The 24,630-nt window shown below is 40.3% G+C and overlaps 1 protein-coding gene across 7 annotated transcripts in view; it reads left to right on the forward strand.

Annotated features, from left to right (window-relative positions):
• Positions 1–507: 507 nt before the first annotated feature.
• The window catches only part of CUL4A (cullin 4A), a 41,161-nt gene continuing 17,038 nt past the window's right edge, over positions 508–24,630 (forward strand). For 2 of the 7 annotated variants that reach the window (XR_008464453.1, XM_054188316.1), the window contains exons 1-10: positions 519–745; positions 1,341–1,456; positions 6,063–6,166; positions 8,352–8,421; positions 10,223–10,296; positions 11,785–11,947; positions 14,381–14,470; positions 15,819–15,901; positions 19,057–19,124; positions 21,965–22,083. Coding sequence is in view for 5 of the 7 variants with exons in the window: in XM_054188316.1 (XP_054044291.1) it covers positions 580–745; positions 1,341–1,456; positions 6,063–6,166; positions 8,352–8,421; positions 10,223–10,296; positions 11,785–11,947; positions 14,381–14,470; positions 15,819–15,901; positions 19,057–19,124; positions 21,965–22,083 (1,053 nt within the window). In the remaining 2 variants the exon portion in view is untranslated. The other 5 variants (XM_054188306.1, XR_008464450.1, XM_054188295.1 and 2 more) reach the window with 5 other exon arrangements.

Below are 24,630 nucleotides of genomic sequence, written 5' to 3' on the forward strand. Positions count from 1 at the left end.
GCCCCTGCGTGCCCCGGCTGGGATGGGGGGTCGCCGGTGACCGGGAGGCGGGCGGCCGCTCGGGACGGGGGTCTCTCCGGTGCGAGAAGCTGATGTCCGGGTGGGAAACGCGGCTGCTCCTCGGCTCCCGCTCCGGCCGCTTGCTACCAACAAGCGGAACAGGGGGAACTCCTGGGGGCTGCGCGGCGATGGAGGGCAGCCGCTGCCCCGGCCGCCGACGGGCGCGGGAGCCATCTTGTGAGCGGGGCTGGCGCTGCCCGCGCGCCCCAGCGCCAGCCCAGAGTCGCGCACGAACCCCGAGCCGCAGCCGGGCTGGGGAGGCGCGGACGACGAGGCGGCCGCTGGGGCGCCCCCAGGACAGGGTGGAGGCGGGCGGCTGCCGGTGACTCCCGGCCCGGCGGCGCTTGGCAGCCGCCTCCGGACAGGGCCGGGAAGCCGGCGCTGTGGGGGAGGGCGGCTGGGTGGTGGCGGAGGAGAAGGAGGAGGAGGAGGAGGAGGGGAGCGGAGGCGGGGACCGACCAACCAGCCCAACCCAGCCCAGCGCCTTGCCCCGGCCGGACACGGCGCCCCGGGGCGGAGATGGCGGACGAGCCCCAGAAGAAGCCGCACTTGTCGGCCTTGGTGGGGCACACCAACGGGCTCACCAAACCCGCCTCGCTGGCCGCCGCCGCCACCCGCGCCGGGGGAGGAGGGGGAGGAAGCGCGAACGCCTCCTCCAAGAAACTCGTGATCAAGAACTTCAGAGGTGGGTGCGGGGCGGGCTGGGCCCTCCCCACCGGCAGGTGCGACCGGACCCGCCGCCCGGCCCCTCCCGAGCTTTGTTTACCACCGGCCCGGCCGCTCCCCGCCTCTTCCCCGGGGCCGGGCCGGGCCGGGGGGGGGCGGCCGGCTGCTGTCACTCGTCCCTGCCGCCTTATCTGGGCGAGGGGAGGCTGCGGCTGGGCTGATAACTCTCCCCGCTGTCGTCACCATCCCGCTGTAAGGGCTTGCGGCGACACGCGTGGGGCTCCGTGCGTGGGGCGGGGGGGGGGGGGGGAGCCGCGGGAGGAAGCGGCGCGGCGGCGTTGTCTTGCGCCCCGTGGGAAGCGGGCAGAAAGCCACCTTAGTGTCAGAACTAATTAGGGCGAGGCGGGGGTTGCCTTTGCCAGGAGTAAGGCGGGGGTGGAAGGCGACAAGCCCGGGTTCCCTCGCCCCCGGGGGCAGTTTGGTTGCCCGCCCCTTGTGCCGGGCTGAGGCGACCAGGCAGCGACACGGCTTGGCGGAACTTCTCAGGGCGAGAAAGGTCGCTGCGGGGTCCCGTTGGGCGGCTGGTTTTCAACTACCTGTGTCTCCCTCCACAGAAAGACCCAAATTACCGGATAATTACACTCAGGACACCTGGCAAAAACTTCATGAAGCGGTGGGAGCGATACAGAGCAGCATTTCTATTAAGTACAACCTCGAAGAGCTCTACCAGGTAAGGCGCGTAGGGGTTTGTTTTTGTTTTGTTATTGTTTTTCGCTTTCACGGAAGGAAAACTGACACCTTTGTGACATTCACAGAGCTACGCATTTAACGTAATGCTTTTTTCATTTGTTAAGAACTCGTTATATTTTCTGAACTGTTCGCTCCGTACTCAGTTTCTAGTCGGTTTGCAGTTTTACGTGTCGGTTCCTTGGAGAGCTACCAGGGTCTGGGCCCATGAAAAAGCAGTTTATGTTGGGAGGCGTGGGAAGCTGTGCCTCGGCAGGGCTGAGATTTAAGCCTCGATGCCTTCAATTCAGTGCCTACCCAAGATGCTGAAAACGGGATGTTACTCTCGCTGGGTTATGCAGATACATATTTTATGTTGATTTCTCTTTTGTGCGTTCTGTGGTCGCTTGTGAACAGTAACGTTGAAATATTTGTTATTATTAGATAATAACAATTGGACTTCAACAACAGTTCCCTGTGGGGGAATTAAAAAAGAAGCTTGATTGAGCAGGCAACGAACTGTCAAGTTTACTTGTGTTTCAAATTGCCGTTACATTTTTCATAACAATCAGGATCTTAATTTTTTTTTATTAAAACAGTGAAAAAGTGTTGCTGGAACATCTGGAGTACCGGAGCAGGGGCTAGGGAGGGTAAAAGAGAGAGATACTCATAAGCCATTTTTTTCTACTTTCTCCATTTATGTATGGTTTGGTTCTATATCGTTTTAAATTCATGTTCTTCAAGTTATTTAAGTGAAGTAGTAATTTTTTTACAGTGATCATGTTATAAAGAATTACTGATGCACTAAATTGTGCTACGTAGCTGAAGTTAGGTATGAGTTTTCTGTGGGTGCAGGTGTTTGATCTGCAGATGGGGGTCTCGTTGCCAGATCTGGACATAAGACATTATTATGCTCACCTGAAATTCTATAAATGTTCAGTTGAGGTAGGTTTGATGTTGTCTGCAAAGTGCAGACTGCGAGGGAGAAGAAAGCCAGCAGTCCATATTAGGTCCATGCTCAAGAAAATCAGGATGCATTTGAGACCTGACTATACTTATCTCTGTGATTAGTTAGGGTGTATAATATATGGGTCTAAAATGCCTGATTATGTAAACGCATCTTGACTTAGTATAATTTATTCCCTTTAAATAGATAACTTGACTGTGATAGATTAATCTATTAATACTTGCAGGTTTGCAGAGTTCAAATTACATAATACATTTTACGGTTTTAAATTCAGCATCTGAAAAATCCTGCTTTTTCATGCCTAGCTAAAAAAAAACCCCAACTCACAGATGCTTTGAGCGTTACCTAACTTGTTTTCAGAGGCTCAGAAATGAGATTGTAGAAATATGGCTATGAAATCGCCAGGGTACAGGCTTGAGTTTTGGCAGAAGAGGAGGGGGGAGATTTCAGATAGACTACGAAGGGAGAACTGTACTTCTTGCTTTTTTTTTTTTTTTTTTTTCCCCTGTTTGCTGGCTTATTTGTGAAAACTGCGCAAGGCTGGTCCAATAATCTGTAAGGCAGCGGTGCAAATCAGCAAGATTTCTGCACGGCGGGTGGCGGCAGTCAGTGTGCCTCTGCATACATAGGTACTTACTCTCCTGCCAAAGGAATAAAAGATGAAGTTCAGCATCGGTCGGAAACCTGATCTGTACTTACAGATCGTTTTAACTGCCTGTTAGTGAGCACCGAGTCACCCACGGGGGAAAACTTCTCTCTGTACATCCGCACTTACTCTCAGGGCTTTTTTTGTTTTGTTTTGTTTTTTTGAGTCTTTATCTGACATTCTGGGAGGAAGTGGGAGGCCTACTAGAGTTCAGTGCGGTGAGCGGGCTGGTGTACCAGCCTGACTTTGAACTTTCTGATTTATTTATTTAATTTGGCACGGTGGCTTAGGGAAAAAAAACTGAAGAACAATGACAAGGCTTTGTGGGAAGCCCGAAGGATACTCCTTTCCAGGCTTTAGAAGCAGCATGGGATCAGGCATGGAGGTGCTTGGCAGAGATGTAGTTGGTGAGCAATGGGAGGGTGGCAGCCAATTTTTTGCGACCAAAATAGAAGTGATGTCTGGGATTGGTGGTAGATTGCACAGATTTTGATAGAAGTAGCTTACACTTGGTGGGATAGAGAAAGTGGGGCAGTGCAAAGAATTGCCGAGTGAGGAGTGAGTGATAAAAATAATGGAAAAAGAAAATTCCCTTTGCAGCAAGGTCCTAAATAACCTGAAATGGGGCAGTACTGCTCTGCTGGAGGACATAGAGTAGGACAGTGTAGTAGCGAAGGAAAAAAAATAATGATGAGAGTCCTGACCAGACTTTTATTTGGATGGATGGATGGGAGGGATAGGAAGGGCTATGTCTTAGGAAACATAAGAAACTATCTGCAAAATGATTATGTGTGAATACTGTTTGTTGCAGATGTCATTTTACTTATCTGTTCTAAGACCAGATGAAAAAATATAATGTAGGCACTGTGTGATAGTTTTGTTTGTTTTCTTTAATATTATATCAAAATTGAGGAAGGCATAGTTGCTGGGCATTTAAATAAAATGGCATCAGGTAGGTTAGAATTACCCCACAGGGAGGTCTGTGGGAAGCAGATTCACTTTCTGTTTTGGAAGACAAGCTCTTCAGGATGTTAGGACCTATAGAGGAAATAATACAAGAAGTAGCAGTAATTTGCACGCTAAATGTTAAAACAGAAGGCTCTGCTCAAAACAAGCTATTAAAAGGTTGATTTGAAACGTAACTTTTGCTAGATTTGTGTAGGTGAAGAGTCTGAAAGTGTCGTCTTTCTCGTACCTTGTAGATGTGATAATTACTGTAGCTTTTTTCCAAACTAATCGTGTACAAGATGACTACAAGTCAAATCCATTTTCTTCAGAAAGAGAGGCAGCCAAAACGCTGAATGAAAGAAAGGGTGAAGGAGGAGGAAATTACTGGATTTCATGCCCCCCCCCCCATCAAAAAAAGCAGAAACAGCTAGTAGAGGTGGCACTGAGGTGACGGGGCTGCAGTTTGAAATCCACTTTAAGCCATCACCGTTCTGAAAGAAGCAGCCCCGCTTTCCTCCTCACCTCTCTCAGCCCACGCACTTGCTAGCCCGTGTGTTTGGGGGGGTCTTAAACTGAAACAGAGTGAAGAACACTTAGTGGTACTTGGATAAAGAGCTATGTGCTGGCATTAGGCACCATAATGTTTCATATTACAAAGAAGTAAGACACTTAAAGCTCAAATTTGGGGGAAACTAACTAAAGGCCAAGCCCTAGGAAAATACTGAAACTTTGTCCAAAGTTATTGATGCTATCAGAAAATTCGTCCATAAAATTTGACACTATAAATCCTCTGGAGCAAAGGAAAACATTCTTGGGGCAGTTTTAGTTGCCCAGGTGAACTAATGCATTGGGCAGTATTCTCTGCAGTGTCACCTGACGGCATGAAGGCAGTTGAGGTGAAGTTGAAGGAAGAGACAGCTGGATTTTTAGTTCTGAGAGTCATCTCCAACTCCCTTGGATAATTTTGTACAAAGTACTGAATGGCCAAAAATACTTACTGTAAACTTTACAGTTCTCACAGAACATTTGGCTGTCTTCATTGTGATTCATTTCAGATGATGTGGTCTATTAATAAAATAATTTATTGAAATACAGCACACAAGTTAAAATAAAGTATGCCTGGAACAAAGTCTAAATATAGGCAGTGGTGTCAAGGAAGGCTACGTTCTCTCTTTGGCATTCTCATTGAGTTTCTTGTGAGGAAAAAATGTTAGTGTAAGACAAGGTAATTACTGAATAGCCGAACAGCAGTGTTCTAGAGGTGGCCAGAGCTGTCTCAGCGTAGTCTAGGTCAGCTGCATAACAACTCGATTTACATTAATTTACTGACCACAAGAATGTTTGGTTTCGGGCAGAATCGTTCTTGTTAGTCAAATATAGATAAATATTCAACTAAATCCCATGAGGTCCCAATAAATCAATTCGAATCTTTATTTAACAGTTAATGTGGATTTTTTGTTGTTTATTTAGTTTGATTTTTTTATTCTTTCCCCTCAGTTTACATACCTTAGCATGAGTGTGTGAATCAGTGGAAATATTTGGAAAGAAATAAGTTAATAAAATGACAGGAAAGCAGCTGTATTCATTTACCGTTTAGAGAGAATGGTTGAAATGTCTACCTTAAAGTTGTTAAGAAATGAAAATACTTGGTATGACTGTGTTCCCCCCAAAAAAGCGCGTGTGTGTTGGAGGATGCACAAAATGGACCTACAGGAAGAGCTCTGCTGCTGAGCAGAGTATTCGGGGGGTGGAAATTCTTGTAATGTTTAACAGCACATCTGAAATATGACCCAGATGGTGATGGTGAACCTTGTTTGTGCATGAAATCTAGCAGTGTAAGGAGGGACCAAAAAGAATCACAAAGTCTTAATTTTTCTACGTAGTTTGGATAATTTCACTTTGATGTTTTGTTTTTGTGCACAGCTTGGACAGATAATGCTGATTTTTTTTTTTTTAATTTTTTTTTCTTCATTGTTGGCCTTGATTAGACAGGTGAGTTCGGGTTGGTTTTTTTTGGTCTCATTCATAATCTTTTTTTTTGTTTTTTAGGCTGTTGAAAATCTCTGTTCTTACAAAGTCTCTGCTACACTGTACAAACAGCTGCGACAAGTCTGTGAAGATCATGTGAAAGCACAAATCCTTCAATTTAGAGAATATCCTTTTCTCGTGCACAGAAATGGTTAGAATAATTATTTTTTAAAACATCACTTTGTAAAAATTACACCAGTAATTGCCAATGCGTTAAAGAGGTTCTTTGACCACTTACATATTTTCAAATCGGGTATAAGCAACTTCAGTCATCTGAGGGAATAATTTCTGTGTGCTGATAAGTAGCATGCTAACAACAATTTACTTATCATTTTAATAGGAATGCGAATTTTAGACCTAACCTAGAAAATTTCAGTAGCCCTATGAGATTTAACAGCAGGTATGGATTTTTATGGTAGATGAGTAGTGGAGATGCTCACAGTAGCAGTAGTTTTAAAAAAAAAAAAAAATCACCGCAGTAATTTTCAACAATGGTATCTTCTGCAAAAGAATTCTCAAACACAAATTACACCTATTTAAGCAATAATAACTCCTGGTCAGCAGCGATGTGTCACAGAGGCATTCAGCAAGCCCTTTACATATCTCACGTGTACCTTGTGAGGTTGTTGGGCGAGATCTCTAAGTTCAGAAGATCGCTTGCCTGTCTTGGGACACACCATAACCTGAAGTTCTATGGTAAATTTCCACATAGTTTTCTAAGTTACGTTGTCAGGGTTTTCTTCTGGATGAACTGGTCACAGAAGTGCCTGTAGATCTTTTCTGGACACCTGGGTGCAGCCAGCCATATTTACTGAATGCCATTGTGCTTTGCATGCAGAGACCGTGCTTTATGTGACAGGTGTCTTGTGGAGTAGCCGTGGGGTTGCATTTCCTCAGGCAGCAGGATAAATAGAGTCTACACCCACCTGGCTGTCCCTGCATTCCTTCCATGTGCCTTAGCAAGCAGATGCTTGAGAGTGCCGTACTGAACAGATACTACAGTACTTTCGGTGCTAGCAGTGTTTCCCAGCTCTCTTACATGTATTTTATTAGCAGAAAATGATAGGTTAAGATAAAAACAAGCAAGGGACTGTGCCCAGAAGGAACCTTCTTTACAGGTGATCGCCTTAAATGTGCTTTGAATTGCGACTCTTAGTTTCTCAGTTCACTGCATTCCCCAGGTGGGTGCCTACGCTCATAAAGATTTTTTTTTTTTCCTTTTCTTTTCTTTTTTTTTTCTGTTATATGGCTAAGTCCCAGCATGGTTTTGGGTTGTGTGGTTTTGGGTTTGGTTTTTTTTTTTTGAGTCCCAGTTAAAGAGCCTGGCTTCTACATAGCATATAAGAAACATAGGTACATAAATCAGCACTGTGAATTCACCTCTTATATGGCAGCAGATTTTTTCATTACATTTACTTCGATGCATTTGAAATCACATCTAACTAGAAAGTACATGGATCAGTAAAGCAGTCTCTTAAACACAACTGATCTCTGAATAGCAAATCTTATAGTCTGCTTTAAAGCAGTGTACAGTCAAACAATTTTTGTATCCCTGCCTTTTCAGACTATCTTCTGAAGAGATGTTCTAAAATTGGTGTTTTAAAACTTAGCTTACTCCCCGCCCTCTGACAGAGCTGGTGGTTTGGAGAGTGGAGAATTTTATATTTTACAGGTATACCATTTTATATCCCAAGATCACATTAATCAGAGTTGGCCAGGGGGAGCTGCAGAGGAAGGTAAAGCTACAATTCGATTTACTGATACAACACATGAGCATTCTGTTATTTGTAAATAACATTTGGATCTGATGTGTAATGAAGAAAACTCTGTAGTTTACTTGGGGAGACCTGGAGATGTATATGAAAAGAGCGGTATTTGGATTTGTTGAGGATTACTTAGAACTGTAACTGCTTTTAAGAGATTAGGGTCACTCCTGTTGTGCACAGTGTGAACTCATTAAACAAACAAAATAAACCTTTCCGTCTCTCTCACCTCACTTGGTGACAAGGCTGTTGTTGACACTGGTGGGATTTTTTGTTTAAATCTATATCAAAGTAATACAGTACAGCCACTAGCTGGTATTACCGAAGAACAGTGAGTGTTATTCCTTGAAAACATAGGGAGGTCTTTTGGACAACTGCCAGCTCCTCTGCTGGGCAGAAGCTCTGCAATTAACAGTTTATCCCTGGGCAGTCCTACTAACATTGGAATATCCATGGAGCAGCTTTGCTTAATGGCTGACAAAGATCATCTCCAGAATTTGGCCTCAAAAGATACTGGCAAGCTAGTTTTCCTTAATAGGTGCTGTACAGATTCTCTGGATAGTCTTTTATTTTTAAAGAAGATAAATAAATGCTGGCAAGATCATTGCAGACAAATGGTAAGTTGAATGTTTGTTCAGAATACATATCCTTGAGGTGTGAAATCTGGCAAAAAGGAATTTGTCGTGGTTTTATCTTGAGACTGCATTGCGCCTCCTCCTCCAAGTTTCAGTATTGCTTTTCACATTCCCCTTTGCTAGTTGGGGGTCATTTTGTTGTTGAAAACTTGGGTTCTGTTGTGTTAACTCTGACTTTCATAGGTTTCATATGGAGTTCGAATATCACTCAGGAATATATTGACACCTGTTTTCTATGGGTGAAAAGAAAAACTATGCAGGCTATGCTGAAATTGTTTGCTGTTTGTAATTTTAAGTAATTAGAGAATCCACAATCTTTGCTTTCAGACAGCTCCAAAAGATGGGTTAATTTGGGTAATTTGTGACTTTTTTTTTTTTGTTCCCTGGAGGCAGAGGTGATTATGCTTACTATAGGGCTAAGAAACAGGAAAATTAAAGAACTGAAACTCTCTCTCTCTCTCTTTCTGTCCTTCTTGTTCCCTACCTTCATGATGAATTATGTTACAGGAAAAAATTCTGGCTCAAAGACACTTCATGTGAATTGTCCCTTTAAGAATGCTTCATTATAATTCTAAACTGGGATTTTGTGATGACTTTTTATTGCATTGTCACTTAGCTTTGGCTACAGATGTCCAAAATGGGTTAATTTCTATTTTCATTTCTTGAATCCACCCCTCTCCCCTCTCCTCTCTCCTGCGGGGGATGGGCAGAGGTATGTGCTTTTTATCTGAAATAAAAATGGAAAGCATTACGGAAACTATTCAAAACAATTTCAGCAGTCTGATGAAAATAGAGTTGAAGGCTGTTGCCTTGAAAATGTAATTAAACTGGACATTTGTTTTTATGAAAAGGCTTTTACTATGAACTCTGTTCACTGTAAGTACTTTTGAGTTGTTGTTTTTTTTTTGTATCAACCTGTAGCAAGTGGCTTTCTTGCCCATGTGCTGAGTTTAGTAGTTGCAGTATTTGAGGGAAAAAAAAAAAATCATCCTCGCTGCTATTTTACTTTAATATGCTTGGCCAGAAGCTCTGTCAGCTTGAGAATTGCTTCAGAAGCAATGAAACCTTTTAGGGGAGGAGTAGGTGGACAGCTGGGGATAGAAATCTCTGTAGCTGGCCTGGGGGTGAATTAGTTACCAGCATCCTGAGTTATGCTAAACTGAAAGCTGGGCTGCCTTTTTATGACCAAAGTTAAAAATGGATTTTGAAAGAGTAATAAGCTAAAAAACACCTCCTTCACCCACTTCTTAAAAATATATTATCTTTTTTTTTTTTTAATTTATACCTTCTTTTCCCTGTCAGAATTAAGGTATCTCTATTTTTCTCATTAATTTTGGCAGCTAGCTTTTATTATGAAAAGATCTCTTGCGTGGTTTATTACTGTCTCTGCTTAAAGCTTCATTTTTTAAAAAGCAAAAACCATGGCAGCGTGCTATTTCAGGGTGTTTACTGAATGTCTTGGTGGTACTGCTGGAATGGCTTACGTATCTCAGTAGCACTAAAACTTACAGCAGGCTTACTATTTAGCTAATGTTTATGAATTTGAAAACTATCTTGGATGTACTTGGGAATACCGCTTAGTGTTAACATCAATAAATTACATATTACAACATCAATAAAATACATATTACATTGTGGCTATAAAAGTCACCGCAAAAGTTGAAAATACATGTATCGGCAATTAACGCACATGTCTATGTGATGTAGTTTTTCAGAAGTTGCTTTATAATTTAAAATGCCATGTGTTGGTGGAGAGAAAAACATTTCCTTTATATATTTTCAGATCATGATCAGAAGCATTTTCTTATTTTTGGATCGTACATACGTACTTCAAAATTCAATGCTTCCTTCTATATGGTAGGTATCCATGTCAGTATTCCTCGAATCTTTAGAGTTTGAACATGCTGTTATATTTGTAAAGGCTGAGAATTTTTCCCATTATATTTGATCTGCGTAATAGGTCTCTAAAATGTTGTGTTAATTTATGGAAATATACGTGTCAGCATATGCATGGGTCATTTCCTTCTTCCCCAGGAATATTTGTTGTAAAGTGAGGGTAGAAGGAGACAAAGGTCTGTGAACATATGCCTAAAAGTCAAGGCTTAGATATAGCTGTAGTTGCCACAGCCTGGGTGAGGCTGGCTGTGTGGGGAACCTCCTTGGGCTGCTGCCTCTGCACCTTCACTCTACGCCAAGTGTTACTTTAGGTGCTTCTGGTTTTGACGAAATTCAATGCTCAACTTCTTGCTCTGTTGTGGTTTTGTTGTTTGGTTGTTTTCTTTTAAATAAGTCAGATACACTGACAAGGTGCGTATCATCTTTCCAGCACTGGCCTCTTGAGAGTCGAGCCCCTGAGATGCTGCTGTACTTTCAGCACACGGCGGTCACAACTTTGGGCATTTAGTTCTTTACCATCCCTCCTGAGGGGCATTTTATATCATCACCTGAGCAAACAAACACAGGCTTTGCCAAAAACTTCTGGTATCAGTACTCGGTCTAAAGCAAAAAAGGTGTAAAGTACTGAAGTAGAGAGCGTACCTTTTCCCTGCCTGGCTGGCTCGTGTGCTCTCAGGAATTCCTCAGGCTGTCTGAGGAACCTGACGTCCTTGCTCGTCTTGTGGGCATCTTTCTTCCCAACCTCTGCAGTAGTTTTCCTCCAGCTCTTTGTGTTACGCTTCCCTTTACTGAAGGTCATTGAAGAGGTCTGTTCATACTTTGTGCCTTTTTCCCTCGTGCTGGGAAAATTCCCTTTATTGAAATCCTGATGCATGGGAATATGTTAGAGTTAACAACAACTTTTATCTAATATTCCTTTGTTTTCCTTGGCCAAGACAATGTTTAAGAATTACCTTCTTCGTGGCATAGACGAACCATTCCTTATCATCTTGGTATGAAACAAGAATCTGATACAGGTGATCGTAAGGTCCTAAACACATACAGGATTCACGCTTTCAAACAAAATTTATAAATTACATATAGATTGACCGATCCAGGGAATCTTATGTTAAGGTATATGTTTGGATTTTTAATTATTTTTATGATAGTAATTTTCCTAGTAAACAAAGACTGTTATGTCTGTTATGTGAAATACGTACAGGGTGGTCACAGTTCTCAGCTGAAGTGTGTGCATCTGGTAGCATGTGGCCTGGTGTTTTTATGGTGATTCTTGTTATAGTTTTCTTTGTGGACAGCATCAAAGAGGATATACACACCATTCATGCATTCTCGCTCTGTATAATATGTATGTACTATATATATTTCATATGTATATATTTTTGTCAAACTGAGATTCAGACTTTTGAAAAGAATCAACAGTGTGATTATTAATTTTCAATATCCACACAGGGATATGGGGCTAGAGTTGTTTAGGAATCATGTCATTAGTGACAAGCAAGTTCAAAACAAGACTATTGACGGAATCCTCCTGCTGATTGAACGAGAACGGAATGGTGAAGCTGTGGACAGGAGTTTGCTGCGGAGTTTGTTGAGCATGCTGTCTGATCTGCAAGTGAGTACAGCAAACTTTACTAGTAATGGGTATGTTTCGAAACAGAGTTTAGACTTTTCCAATTTGTGTGTTGTGCAGAAATAATTTTATTCTTCTAGTAAACGTTCTTCAAAATCTAGTTATTAGGCTGATAAGGTTGCCTTTTCTTTACCCTTTGCGCAATCTTTCATTGTCCGCCTGTTTTTCTTAACAGACATAGTGACCTACAGACTCTTAATAGGTTTGCAAGTCTTTTAGTATGTGTAATATTATGTCTGGTTTTCTAATCCTGGTGCTGGTTAAATGTAGCAGCCGAAAGACCACGCCTGTCACTGTAAAAAGGCTTTTTGGAGTCCAGACCCTGGGTCCGTGCCACAGAAACATCACTGCATTGGCAACTTCTTAGCAGAAATGCCAAGGGTAGAATGGGATGCAAAGTTAAGGCCAACGTTTTCCAATAGATAAGGTTAATCTGTAACTTAGTGGAGCTTTCTGTTAGCATAAATACTAAGTAACCAAATAGAATAAAAAAATGTTGTGCTTCTGAGGCTGGCATGTGTTGTTCTCTGGTCAACATTGGAGCTTCGTGTAATGTGCAGTAAAAGTTAGGAGCTGTCTCTCATTGTTACAAACTGTTGAGGTTGCTCCCTTCCCAAGTGGTGTACAGTGTTACGGAACTGGAGGAAGGTTTGAAAAAGAGTTCGAAGAGGAAGATTGCATAAAATAGTCATTTTGAGGCAGGCAGCTTGCCTGCTTTTCTGCCTTTCATGTTAACCCTGGTGACTTTTCATCCATAACTTTCTCTAGTGTACCAGAAAAATTAATAACTGATTGTTCAAGAGAGAAGGCAAACTTCAGTCAATGATTTTTCAGATCACATAACCTGGAGGTGCAGATCCGATTTGTGTGCTTTTTCCCAGTTTTTTTTTCCCCATTATTATTTGCCAGGGTTCTCTAACTGCGTCAGCTTTTTCTAGGTGTTCACTTTTTAACATGTATTATTTTTTAGCAAAGTACTCTGCTAACTAAAGATAAACATTCCCCTTTACTGGTTCCTTCTTACAGAATTGGATTTAAGTCTGCATTCTTCATTGTCTCAAAAGCGATAGTTTTCTTTTTTCGCTAGGGAAACTAACCTAGTCTAATATGAATATGTTCTTTTATAATATCTGTCACTTCATTGAGATAGAGGTGTGCTCATGATCCTGTAATTATACACCAGGATCTCCGTTTCTCCCTCTTTCTTTCTCCCTCCCTCCCTCCTTTCTGGAGAAAGATTAATTAATTAAGCAAATCTTATTTCATTTGAAAACATTTAATCTCCTACTCATTCCTGATCTTTAGGCAACTATGCAATGCAGGCCCAGCTGCTGAAAGTTGATTCCTGCTTGCATAAATCCTACTCTCTAGCTGTTTCCTATTCTACAGCTTTACACACATTTTATGCAGAAAATACTTCTGTATACTGTTATGTTTAAATGTTTTTCCTGTTATCCTGAAGGAAAGGAAGGTAAGAAATTAAATCTAGTATTTGACTCTGTTGAATGTGGAGCTAGTGTAAAGAGAAGGCTGAAACAAAGTGCTGATGTCTACTTGCGAATGCCAAATTAGTGAACTATTATGCTCTGAATGCTTGTCAAGCCAGGGGCTTCATATTTAAGTTTGCATTGGAAAAAAATGGTCAGACTACAACAAGTTTTACAGCTCTGCTGTATCTTTTGGAAGAAATACTTTCTTCTATTCTTCCACCAAACTCATGGAATCCTTCCTTTTTCTTTTCACTAACTGCCCCCCTGTTTACATGTTATTCCCTAGCTACCTTCTCCAGACTGTCCTAACTATTTTATATAGTTGTCCTTTCTACCTTACCTCCTTTCTGTACTAAACTGTTAATCATTATGCAGAAATCTTTCAATGTCTGTGATTGTTGTTGGTGCCCTTTTTTACACATCTTATTCTTTTCCTGGAGAAAGAGAGTTCACTTCATAATTTGTTTTTCTTGGGCCACTGAGATAAACCTGGCAGATCTGAAGATGCAGTACTAAGCGTATTACTGTTTTACTGATGGGAATGTTTCGCTAGTTGGAAGTATTTTATTATTTTTTTTGCCACAGAAATACCAGTGGGAGTCTTGAGCTCTGGCGGATCGGATGTCATTGCTGTGCTGTGATGTTGGGTACTGGTGTTGGTCTGTGTGCCTTAAACAGAAGCCTGTCCATTTAGATGATCTGAGTACTGATGAGTGAAACATGCTATTGCATGTCAGCTCTGATCTCAGTCTTTCTAAAACCAGTGAGGCAAGCAGAGAACTTCTGCGTCAATGTATTATTACTTGGACGCTTCTCATAACTCTGTGTGTTCTTGAGGTTTTACTTGTCCTCTATGCCTGACAACCAAAATATGCTGCCTTTACTGGCAATGTAACGTAACTAACTAGATTAATTTCTTGAGCAGGTTTACAAGGAATCATTTGAACAGAGGTTTCTGGAAGAGACAAATTGCTTATATGCTGCAGAAGGCCAAAGATTAATGCAAGAAAGGGAGGTAGGTGCATGCTGTAGATGGTCGCTTTTATGTTAGTATCTGCTATGGGATTACATGGGAACTTCGGGTAGTGTCATGGTGTATTAATGTCCGATCCAGTTCACTGGTGCCCAGCTACACATGTATATATTCATGTGTTTTGACGGGGACCGGCAGACTTGGTGCTCGAAATATGTAATTAAGGGTGGAGAAACCCAGTAACATTTCGTGTAGCTAAAGTCACACTACCAGAAAGTCATTTCCACATAAATCTTAAAGGCGTGCCATCAATATTTTTGCCTATGAGCTGTAAAATATCCACTGGCATCATTTTACTATGTGGTTAATACCTAAATAAACAGTTTACTTTTTTACTGCTTCGTTGCATTTATTTTGCTGTTTTGTTTCTTTTCCTTATTAGTTAAATAGACTTAAGACATTTTTGTTTTCTGTCCTCTTGAGGTAAAATTATGCTCTGCAGTGGGCAGCCTGCAAGTGTGGTTATCTCTGAAAATGTACGTGTTTTTTTAGTGGTCTCAAATACAGGAGAGTACCTTTATTAATTCCATTTTAACATTGAGTCACTGCATAAATTTTGAAAATGCCTGTTTACATTGCACTGAGGCGAATCACTGCGTCTAATCCTGCTCCATTCGCCTCCTTCCCTGGCGTTCCACTGGGACCTGAGGTGAAATGTCTTGACACAGATTTTGAGACCAAGAGTCTTGCTGCTTTTATACGCCTAGCGGAAAGCTGTGGAAAACCACAAAAGGACTAAGGCCCTAACTTATACAGTATATACATGTACATACTTATGCATATGCACATAATGCATACCTATGCATTTACATGCATACGTATGTGTGTGCATACATGCTGGTATATGTCTGTATGCATAACTGGTTCGATCATTTGAAGCCTAAGTTTCATAGCTGTGTTGTAATATGTGCTAAATGTGTCAGCTCTCCATAGGGACAGATACTCCACTGGAGAAACTGCCACTGAAATAGTAGAACTGTATCGTTCACTCCAACTGAAAATCTGCTCCGTGATACTTTAAGGGCTAGCTTAGCTCAGAAGGGGTTTGAGAAAAAATTAAATTCCTCTGAAAAATTCTCAGATTTCTGTTTTTCTCTTCCTTTCTGTCAGGTGCAATTACAATACTTCTAATATAAAGTAACATTAATTAATGCAAATATAGATTATTAATTAATGTAATAATTATTAATTAATGTAACAACCTTCTAGTGGAATAGTCCTTTCCAATTCATGTTCTCCTTTAAATTTGCAGTTTAAAATAATTGTCATGGAACAAGATTATTTGCCTTTCATACCTTTGTAGTTGAACTTGACATCCTTGTCTCGTTAGGTCCCAGAATATCTTCACCATGTTAGTAAACGTTTGGAAGAAGAAGGAGACAGAGTAATAACATATTTAGACCACAGCACACAGTGAGTACAAACTTTGTCATTCTTAGTGTAAGTCAAGCATCCTTCGTAAAACAGTGGGATTATCCGTGGTTGTAGAGACACGGAGATTATTTCCGCATTATCATACAGATACTATCTGGTTGGCAGTGCTTGTGATACAGACTGGGTTTTTTTTTTTAAACTTTATTTTTATCAAAACTGATTTCTTTAAAATGAAAATATACTTTGAGTAAGAGGGGAGAAATTTGTCCAGAAAGATTTATCAGTGAAGTTTCCAAAACTCTATGTATGAACTCAAATTCGCATTATCAAAGTAGCAGCTGACGTTAGCCATTCATGTACTAATAACAAAATTAACCACAAATCCCTTGATGGAAAGAACAACTGATTGGGCAAGAAAATAAAAGGTTAAATTATGGTGTAGGACATGAACATCACTCATGAGCGGTGCAGTATGGCAACTTAACAGTAGATCAGCTTCGGTGCAGCTGCTGCCAATGTATTGTGCAAGGTACCTTGTCCTTGTTTCACTCGGGGCTTGAGTAATAACGTGTGTTTTGCTGGGGTAAGAATGTGCGTTTAGGAAGTACTGCAGAGTCACAGACACACTATAAATCCATACATAATTTGCCCTGCAGTAAACTGTTGCTTCTTTTTTTTTTTTAATACAGAACATAACAGTTCATAAAGAATGTAATAATTTATTTTATTTTTTATTTTTCTGGGTGACACGTTGGCATTTCATTGGGTGTTTAAAGGATAACGGAATAAAAAGTATCTTTTAAATTTATTATTTTCTTCAGACATATTTTGTATATATATACTCACACACACGTGTTGCATGTCATGGTACATATTTGAACTTGAATCTTCTTCCTGTAAATGCTGATTGCAGGGTGACTAGCTTTTTCTGACAAAAAGAGTCACATTAAAATATATGCAACTATTTCTATGTATAAAGTCAAAGTATATACATATTTATTTACTGTGTAAGTTAAAAAATAGGCTGATACCGTATTTTCAGTCTAGCTATACATCAAGGCCTTGCTTTGAATCTTGTCCTTAGTTAAAGGCTTAGAAACCTACTTTTCGAAGGCTTCGTACTAATTTCCTTTCTTTGCATTAAGAAACAGCAGTTCTTAAAATTAGTGCCCTTGAGTTGTCCTCAGGTCACACTGTCTCACCAGGTGTGTGTGAAAAGAGCAGAATGGATGTTAAATTTAGTTACTGGGTTTGATCTTGAGATGGAAATGATACTTCCAGGACAAAACGGTCATGGGAAACACCGTTCAAAATACTTCAAACCAGATTTGTGTAACTCATGGAGCATGTGGTGTTGCAGCCTATACAGGGATTTATTCAGCCCATCGGTACATGCCTGTTTCTGGATGGCTGACCAGAATGAGCATGTCTCCTGGTTGGTCAGTAGATGACTGAGGAAGATGACTTTGAGACCGTACAGAAGGTACCTTCGGGCTCACTCATCAGCTAGCAGTCAGATAGACGCTCGTGCTGTCTGCTTGTTAGGGAATAGTGCTCTGCCTCTCAGTCTCAAGCAGATGAATTGTCCTTACTTCCCCTGTAGGCAGAGTAGGTCTTCAGGGGCAAAGGATGGCATTTTATACAACTTCGACTCCTGCTGCTGGAGGCAGTCAGCCGCTGTAGATAGCAGGAGTTGGAACTTTCAGGGAATGTGGAAGCAGCCATAAAAATGGCTGTATGTGTTATCACCAAGGGTCTGTCTCAACTGGTATTTAATGTGCACTTAAAACCGCTGAAGAGAAAGAATAGCCTAAGTGTATGTGGTGCCCTTATACTCTCCTGGTATCTGCCTGTTTTCGGCTCAGGGTATTTGCTGAACGTGATGCAGTTTGTCTGTTTGGATCTCTTTCAAATACTTGTACTGTCTCACTGGGATTCACATAAGCTTTTCCATCTGTGCCAGCCTTTGGCAAAGCGTTACACCAGTGCACTAGCCACCACATGATAAATCACCTCCTTTTGTTTAAGTCAGGCTCCCAATACCATCACTGATGATCCCAGCTCCTGCATTGGAAGGGAAAGCGATCGGTCAGTTCCCTTCCACCTTTTCCCTGCCTGTGAATGCACTGTATCCCTGCTAAGTCATCTCTTTCCCAGAAAGAAGAGCCCTAACATGTGCGGTTGTTTTTCTTGTAGCTGCTGCTGCATACTTTGGTCATCCCCGCTCTCTTCTCCGAATGTTTTCAAATTCTCATTTAATCTTTTGAGATGAAGGGACTAAAACTGTGTATTGGATGGAAGGTTGGGCAGATCATTGGTGGGGTGGTTCAGGAAAAGTGGCGCTATAGCAAAGGCAGGGACATAAAGTGGATGCTGATGCATAAATGGCTTCCATCAGCCTGAGTCGAGCACCTCTCTTCCAGAAAACCTAAGTTAAGGGTCTGAGAACTAGTTTTATAAAATTTTTTTGTCTTTTATTGTCATATGGTAGACAACGGAAGAAGTTTAAACGTTGGAATTAATTATCCCCTTGCACTTCAGGCATTTCTTTCTTCTTTTAGGGTATACAGGATGGAAAGGAAAACTTGCCATTATTTTTCAGTTCTGTCTAATCAAATATTTCAGTAATATCAAACAAATATTTCAGTAATAGTAAAAAGTAGGGAAAATTCAAGGACAAATTTAAAACATTTTCAAATTTGAGTCTTGTAGTTGTAGCTCAATTTATGCTTATGTAGGTGCATAACACAATTAGATGAAAAGTTTGAGTTTTGAACATCGCTAGCATGTAGTGTGTTGGTTTAGAGTTCAACCCCTTGGAGGTTTTTGGTTTTGTTCTGTTTGTTTGCTTGTTTGTTTCCAAGAAAATGTCAAATTGACTTTTTTCCAGAAAGAAACATTTTTCTGTTGATTTTTTGGTGTATAAGCTTCTCTTTCTACTGTGTTAGAACTTGCTTTTTAGTATTCAAACCTGAATTTCTTTTTAAATTGCATACATACATACATGGTTTATTGTTTTCTTTCTTGACTTACATCACGTGTGACATTTTTGTCTTAATTTGTAGCCTCTGTTTTAAGTAGAAAATAGTTGATTTTTTTTTTTGGTATTATAATGTAAGTTTTTCACAAATGTGCTGTGACAGAAGCAATTCCCTTCTCTAATACTTCTAATATACTTTTCTTGCCTTATTTAGGAAACCACTGATTGCTTGTGTGGAGAAACAGCTACTAGGAGAACACTTATCAGCTATTTTGCAAAAAGGTATCTTTTTAAAATTAATGTAATCTCTGATAAGCAACAGATTCTCGTACTCTGCAATAGCTACAGACTCCATAGATTTTATTTAAGGAGGTATATTAACCATGGAAAAAACTTCCACAGGTACAGACGGCCAACCCTATAACTCTGTTATACCTACTGCGACAAATAAACTGTATATGGGGAAACAAATATGTAAAATATAATTCCATATTTATAAAGGTTGTTAAACCCCGCAAATCTCCTTTGACTTGCAGGAGTGGGCTTAGGAATTAAACCTTTGCAACTGCTAATTTCCTACGATTATATAAACTTCCAAATTAGAACTGCAGTTACTGTTGTAGCTGCTTTTATGCAATAATCACACAGCTCAAATGCGATAGCTACACGTGTTCTTGTGAGTGTATAGTTTGAGAATCATGAGTTACTGGAACTGACATTCCAAGGCAATGCATTTTCATATAGTTTTGTCTGTATTTTACCTTTTGTCTGGCAATTTCAGATACAAGCTGCTGTCTTCTTAGGAAGTCCTTATTCAGACATTAGTGTCTTCAAATCACCATTTCTTTGTTCCTTTTAACTTTTAATCCTTCTCTTTTTCACTGAATTTGGTCAGTATTCCCTGATGTTTTAATCCTTCAAACGATCCTTTCCTTTTCTTGCAGTAGCAATATTTTAGGTTTTCGATCTTCTAGCAAATTGTTCTTACATGTTTGTTTCCTTTACTGCTGCAAAACAGATATCCCTAGTAGGCTGGTGTCTTCACGCTCCATCATGTCCGTGTTTGTTAATTCCTTTGACTTGCTATACGTACCCCTTTCACTTCTTTCTTCGTCCCCTTTAAAGATAGACATACACTCACAGCTTTTTCTGGGAACAGGTTATTTCACAGTTTCCAATACATTTATAAAAATAAGCTTGGTCACTCCATCTTAGCTTATCATAAAGAGAAGGTAAGAATAATTAATTTTTTTGTTGATATACATCAGTTTTGCTTGCTGTTTAATTCAAGTATTATTTTTAAGTAACTTTTCCAGCGACAGATTTGTTTTATCATTTGGCTTACCCAAAAAGCATGTGGCCTTGTTTTGACCTGAACTTTTTCTTGGTTTATAATGTATATGCACCATCCATGTGAATATGGAGAGACTTGTACGTTTTTTCTAGTTACTGTGTTTTAGGACTGTAATAGTGTTGGGTCAGCTTTTGCATTCTATGTCTGCACTTCAAATAAAAAGAAAATTAAAAAAAAAAAAGAAAAAAAAGTAAGGCTAACATCACTGGACTTGCATAACTTTCTGCATTCCAGGGCATGTTGTAATTCACTTATAACATCGTAGTATTCCTTGCAAAATTCCTTGTGATGTAGTCAATTTGATACGGGGCGGGGGGTGGGGGAAGCTTACAAATGCAGGGTATGTATAAGAAGCTTTTTCTTGTATTATTACAACTGCCATTGACTAGGTGGTGTTGGGGTTTTTTTATCATGCGTATAATAAAATTTTCCGAGGCTGTGGCAGTGCTTTATGGCAGTTGTGTGAAACCTTGTGTCAGAGGACTTCCCTGTATGTCTTTGTCAGTTGTCAAGTATGTGACAAAATATTTATTTCAATCACCTAGTTTATATGCCAGAGGAAGAAGGAAGGTTGAACTTCATCACCTGGTTTATAATAAAGCAGTTAATGTGTTGGTGTCTTTAAATGAACTGGAAGTGATGCTTGGACGTGATGGAATGGGCCTTTCTTAATTCTCTGTTCAATGCCAAAAGAACATCAGTCACATCTGTTTAGGACTTTGTAATCTGTCTTCCTATATAAAGTATGCTCATTCTTCTCATATCTCGGTGTGGGCAAAAGTTTACTTGGCATCATTCTTGAACATCGGTTGCTTTTCTGAACACGTAAGTGTTCAGAAACATACAGTGAAAGTATTTTTAAGATGAAGAAAATAGTAAAAAATGAGATAATTTTGTAGTGATTGAAAATACTTTGTAATCAAATGCCATTTTAAAATTTGAATTAATTATATTCTGTGAAGCAGGACAGTTATACAGTGTCAGTTACACTGATGATGTGAATTGTCAACCTGTGTAAAAACAAACTTTCTGGATTTTAAAAAGATGCCATAAATCTTTGATGCTACCCTCCCTTGTTATTAAAGCGTGTCACCAACACCAGCCAATGTATCTCTGAATGCACAATACATAATATTCTCAAATACAAAAATGTGTATATAGTTGTTATACTTGCCTTGAGCTTCGCTTCTCCATTCTTTAGTCCAGTTCCTAGTCTCATGTAGGGTGAATTGATAAAGGCAAAAGTTGCTTGGAAGGAATTGTTAGTCTTGGGTTATTCCATTGGTATGAGTGTTGACAATTCATAGCAAATTCTTAATCTAAAAACATGGCTCACCGCACTCCACAGAAAAAATCTTGCAAGGTATTTACTTTAAATTTGGGGCAGTGTACTGAGCTTACTCTTTTTTGACATTCTTTAGAGGTTCTGTGAGATCTGTTGATAAAACTGTACCCATCAAATCAAGCACTGTTCATAAACGTTCTGCAAGAGGCTTATAGTCATCATCTTCTTGGGAAAGTACTTCAGTTGAAATAGTTTTAAAATATTACACCATAAATCATTTCAGCCAGTTTAAAGAAGGGGACATGTTAACTTCGAGCATATTACTTGCTTTCAGGAATTTAGTCTTAAAAAGTTCATGCTTTTTAAGCACCCTGGAGGGTCTTGTCTTTTGATGTATTTCATAGAGATTTTTCTAATACATTTCTAACTGTATTTATTCAACTCCATTCAAACTTTCTCTTTCTTCTAATTTTATTTTTTCAGGACTTGATAACCTGCTCGATGAAAATAGAATATCAGATTTGACCCAGATGTACCAGCTGTTCAGCCGGGTAAAAGGTGGGCAGCAGATCCTTTTGCAGCATTGGAGTGAATACATCAAGGTATTTCAAAGATTTCTTACTAACGACAAAATTTATGCTCTTATCATATATTTCTTCTATCAAAACCAAGAATAATATGTCAGTGTATGCATCAAATTTCTGTTTTAAGTAGATATGGGGAGGGATGTTAATGCTTCCCTTCCCCCCGCCCCCCCCCCAATAACAGTCACACAATGAGAAACAGCAACGCCTAAGTTTTGGTTTTAAATTTGTACCTGGAAATTGCTTTCCTTATAGGTTTGAACATTATACAAGAAGTTATTTTGGTTTGCTTTGCTTTTAAATAGAGCCACATGCACATGTGTTTAGAGTATGCTGGATTGTACTACGTGTTGTGTTTTGCTGCAAATACACTCAACTGTTTACATATCTGCAAAATTGGTGGGACATCAGAATGTAGGCATTCCACTGCAGGCTAGCAGGGCTAGGGGTAACCAACCTGCAGCAACGCTGATGAATGTTTAAGCTGTTTTGAATGGAATACTCCTCTTGAAAATAATCCATCATCAAAATCGTATTCCGATGCTTCAGGTTTGTTTTGCTAGGCATAATACGCAGGTAGTACGCTGCTCCAGAGAACTTGCGCTCTCGTGCTCTTGCAAGATGAAAGCAGCAAAACTTCACAGAAGATATTTCTCTGGAGTTGATAATTCCTGAAGCAGTAGTTCTCCCCTTGAATCGCCCGTGTGTTCGCCAACCTTGAGGACCAAGTGCACAACAGTTCATTTCAGAGGTGCCTTTCCTGCACACCCGTGCCTGGAGCTCCGCATGGCACACCAGTGTGCAGCCCACACGAGTGGGACGTAGGCTCTCCTCCGCCCTCAGAACCAAGGTGGAGTTTGCTCCACAGGATGTTGTCCAGTATCCGTATATGCAGCCTGTGGATCCAGAGGCAGTTAGGCCAATTGAACAGCTTGCTGTGGCTGAGAAGGAATAATCTTTCATCTTCCCTGCTCCTAGATCACGATCCTGACTTAACCCTTGCGCTGCCTGCCACTCTATAATCTCTTAATTGATCTGTTTAACATAGTGCCTGGGCAATGTCAGTTTTATGCTGGGTTTAGTGAGCTAGAGTGGCTCACAGAAAAGTCCTGGTGCTGGCCCAAGGAAAGAAGCAGGAGTTCAGGACAGGTAGGAAAATACAGGAAGGAGGACCAGAACCTCACCTTTCACAGCAGCAAGTTAAGTTGGCTTTTCATACCTTATGTATCACAGAATCAGTCCTTGTATGGCTTTGTTTTAAATAATTTTTTTTACAGACTCAAAAAGCTAGAAACCATTTTCTAGAGTGTCAGTAAATCTCCTCTGTATGAGAGAGCGCGCTGAAGTGGGGCTTCAAGAACTTTTATCTTGTGAGCCAGCGTGAGAAAAAGCACAGAGCACGTGCCGAGTTACTGGGGTGAAGGCCTGTGCTCTCCTGTACTCACCTTTTTATGATTTCAGAGGTGCCACTTAGCTTTCTGTATCTCCTTCTGCCATTTGTAGAACGGGGTGGAACGCCCTGCAATGTATGAATGTAACTGTTAGAGACTATGAGACATCCAAATGCTGTTAATGAAGGGGAAATTGTGCCAAGTGTAAGATATGGTGGACTAGATGATCTTCAGAGGTCCCTTCCAAACCAAACCATTCTGTGATTCAGTGATACCATATGGAATCTGAGGACCTTGGGCAGCTTTGTGTTTGTCTTGCTTCGCTCTGAAATGTTACTTGTGAAAGATCACAGTGGATAATCGGATAATGAAGTGGAAATTCTGAGGTTTGGGAGGAATTTCCCCATCCCTCTTTGACTGTTGTTGTGGCTAACATAGTTTAGTTGATGAAAATACACCGATTGAATATTGCTGTTGCTGTGCAGGTGGTTCCTCTTTCTCACCTTAGGAAACTGTTTGTTCTGTGTAGGGCGCTGATCAGTGTTACTAAGCATATGTAAATTGCCTGATAGGTTAAAATCCTCCCTTATAGGATATTTTGGTTCACTAGACAAATGGTATTGTATCTCTGACTTTAAGATAATAAATACAGGAACAAGAAAAGAAAGTCAAGTCTGTGGCCTCTTGTTGCGAATGGGAAAGTTTTGTTTTATTGCAAGTCAGCGAGGGGTTTGTTTTTTCTCTTTTAAGCCCTTGCTGAAAGAGAAATCCTGAAGTGATAAGCAGTGGTTGAATTTTCACCACCTGTTCCATCAATAGAGCTCTCTAGTGGATTTCAGAAAAGTAGTGCAAAGTTTTCCATTACGCTTAATATTTCTGAGGCAGTATCCATATAATTTCTTTTACATGAATCATGTAGTTCTGTATCTAACTGTAATCTTGCACATCATACAGTCATGTCTACTGTGTGTTTGGTTTCTTTTTAGCTTTTGTTTTAAATGTATATAATCTTTAAGTCAAACACTAATGTTTGAAATCCATTAATATGTGTCTGGGTTTTTATTTTAAATTTCAATGCATCTCATTTTTTTTGAAAACTTGAAGTCACATAAGTAGCTCTGTAAAAAAAAAAAAGTTATTCTTTCTAATGATAAATTTTGTAAGGGTAAATGTG

This window comes from Rissa tridactyla, chromosome 1, assembly GCF_028500815.1.
Source record: "Rissa tridactyla isolate bRisTri1 chromosome 1, bRisTri1.patW.cur.20221130, whole genome shotgun sequence".
Taxonomy (NCBI): Eukaryota; Metazoa; Chordata; class Aves; order Charadriiformes; family Laridae; genus Rissa; species Rissa tridactyla.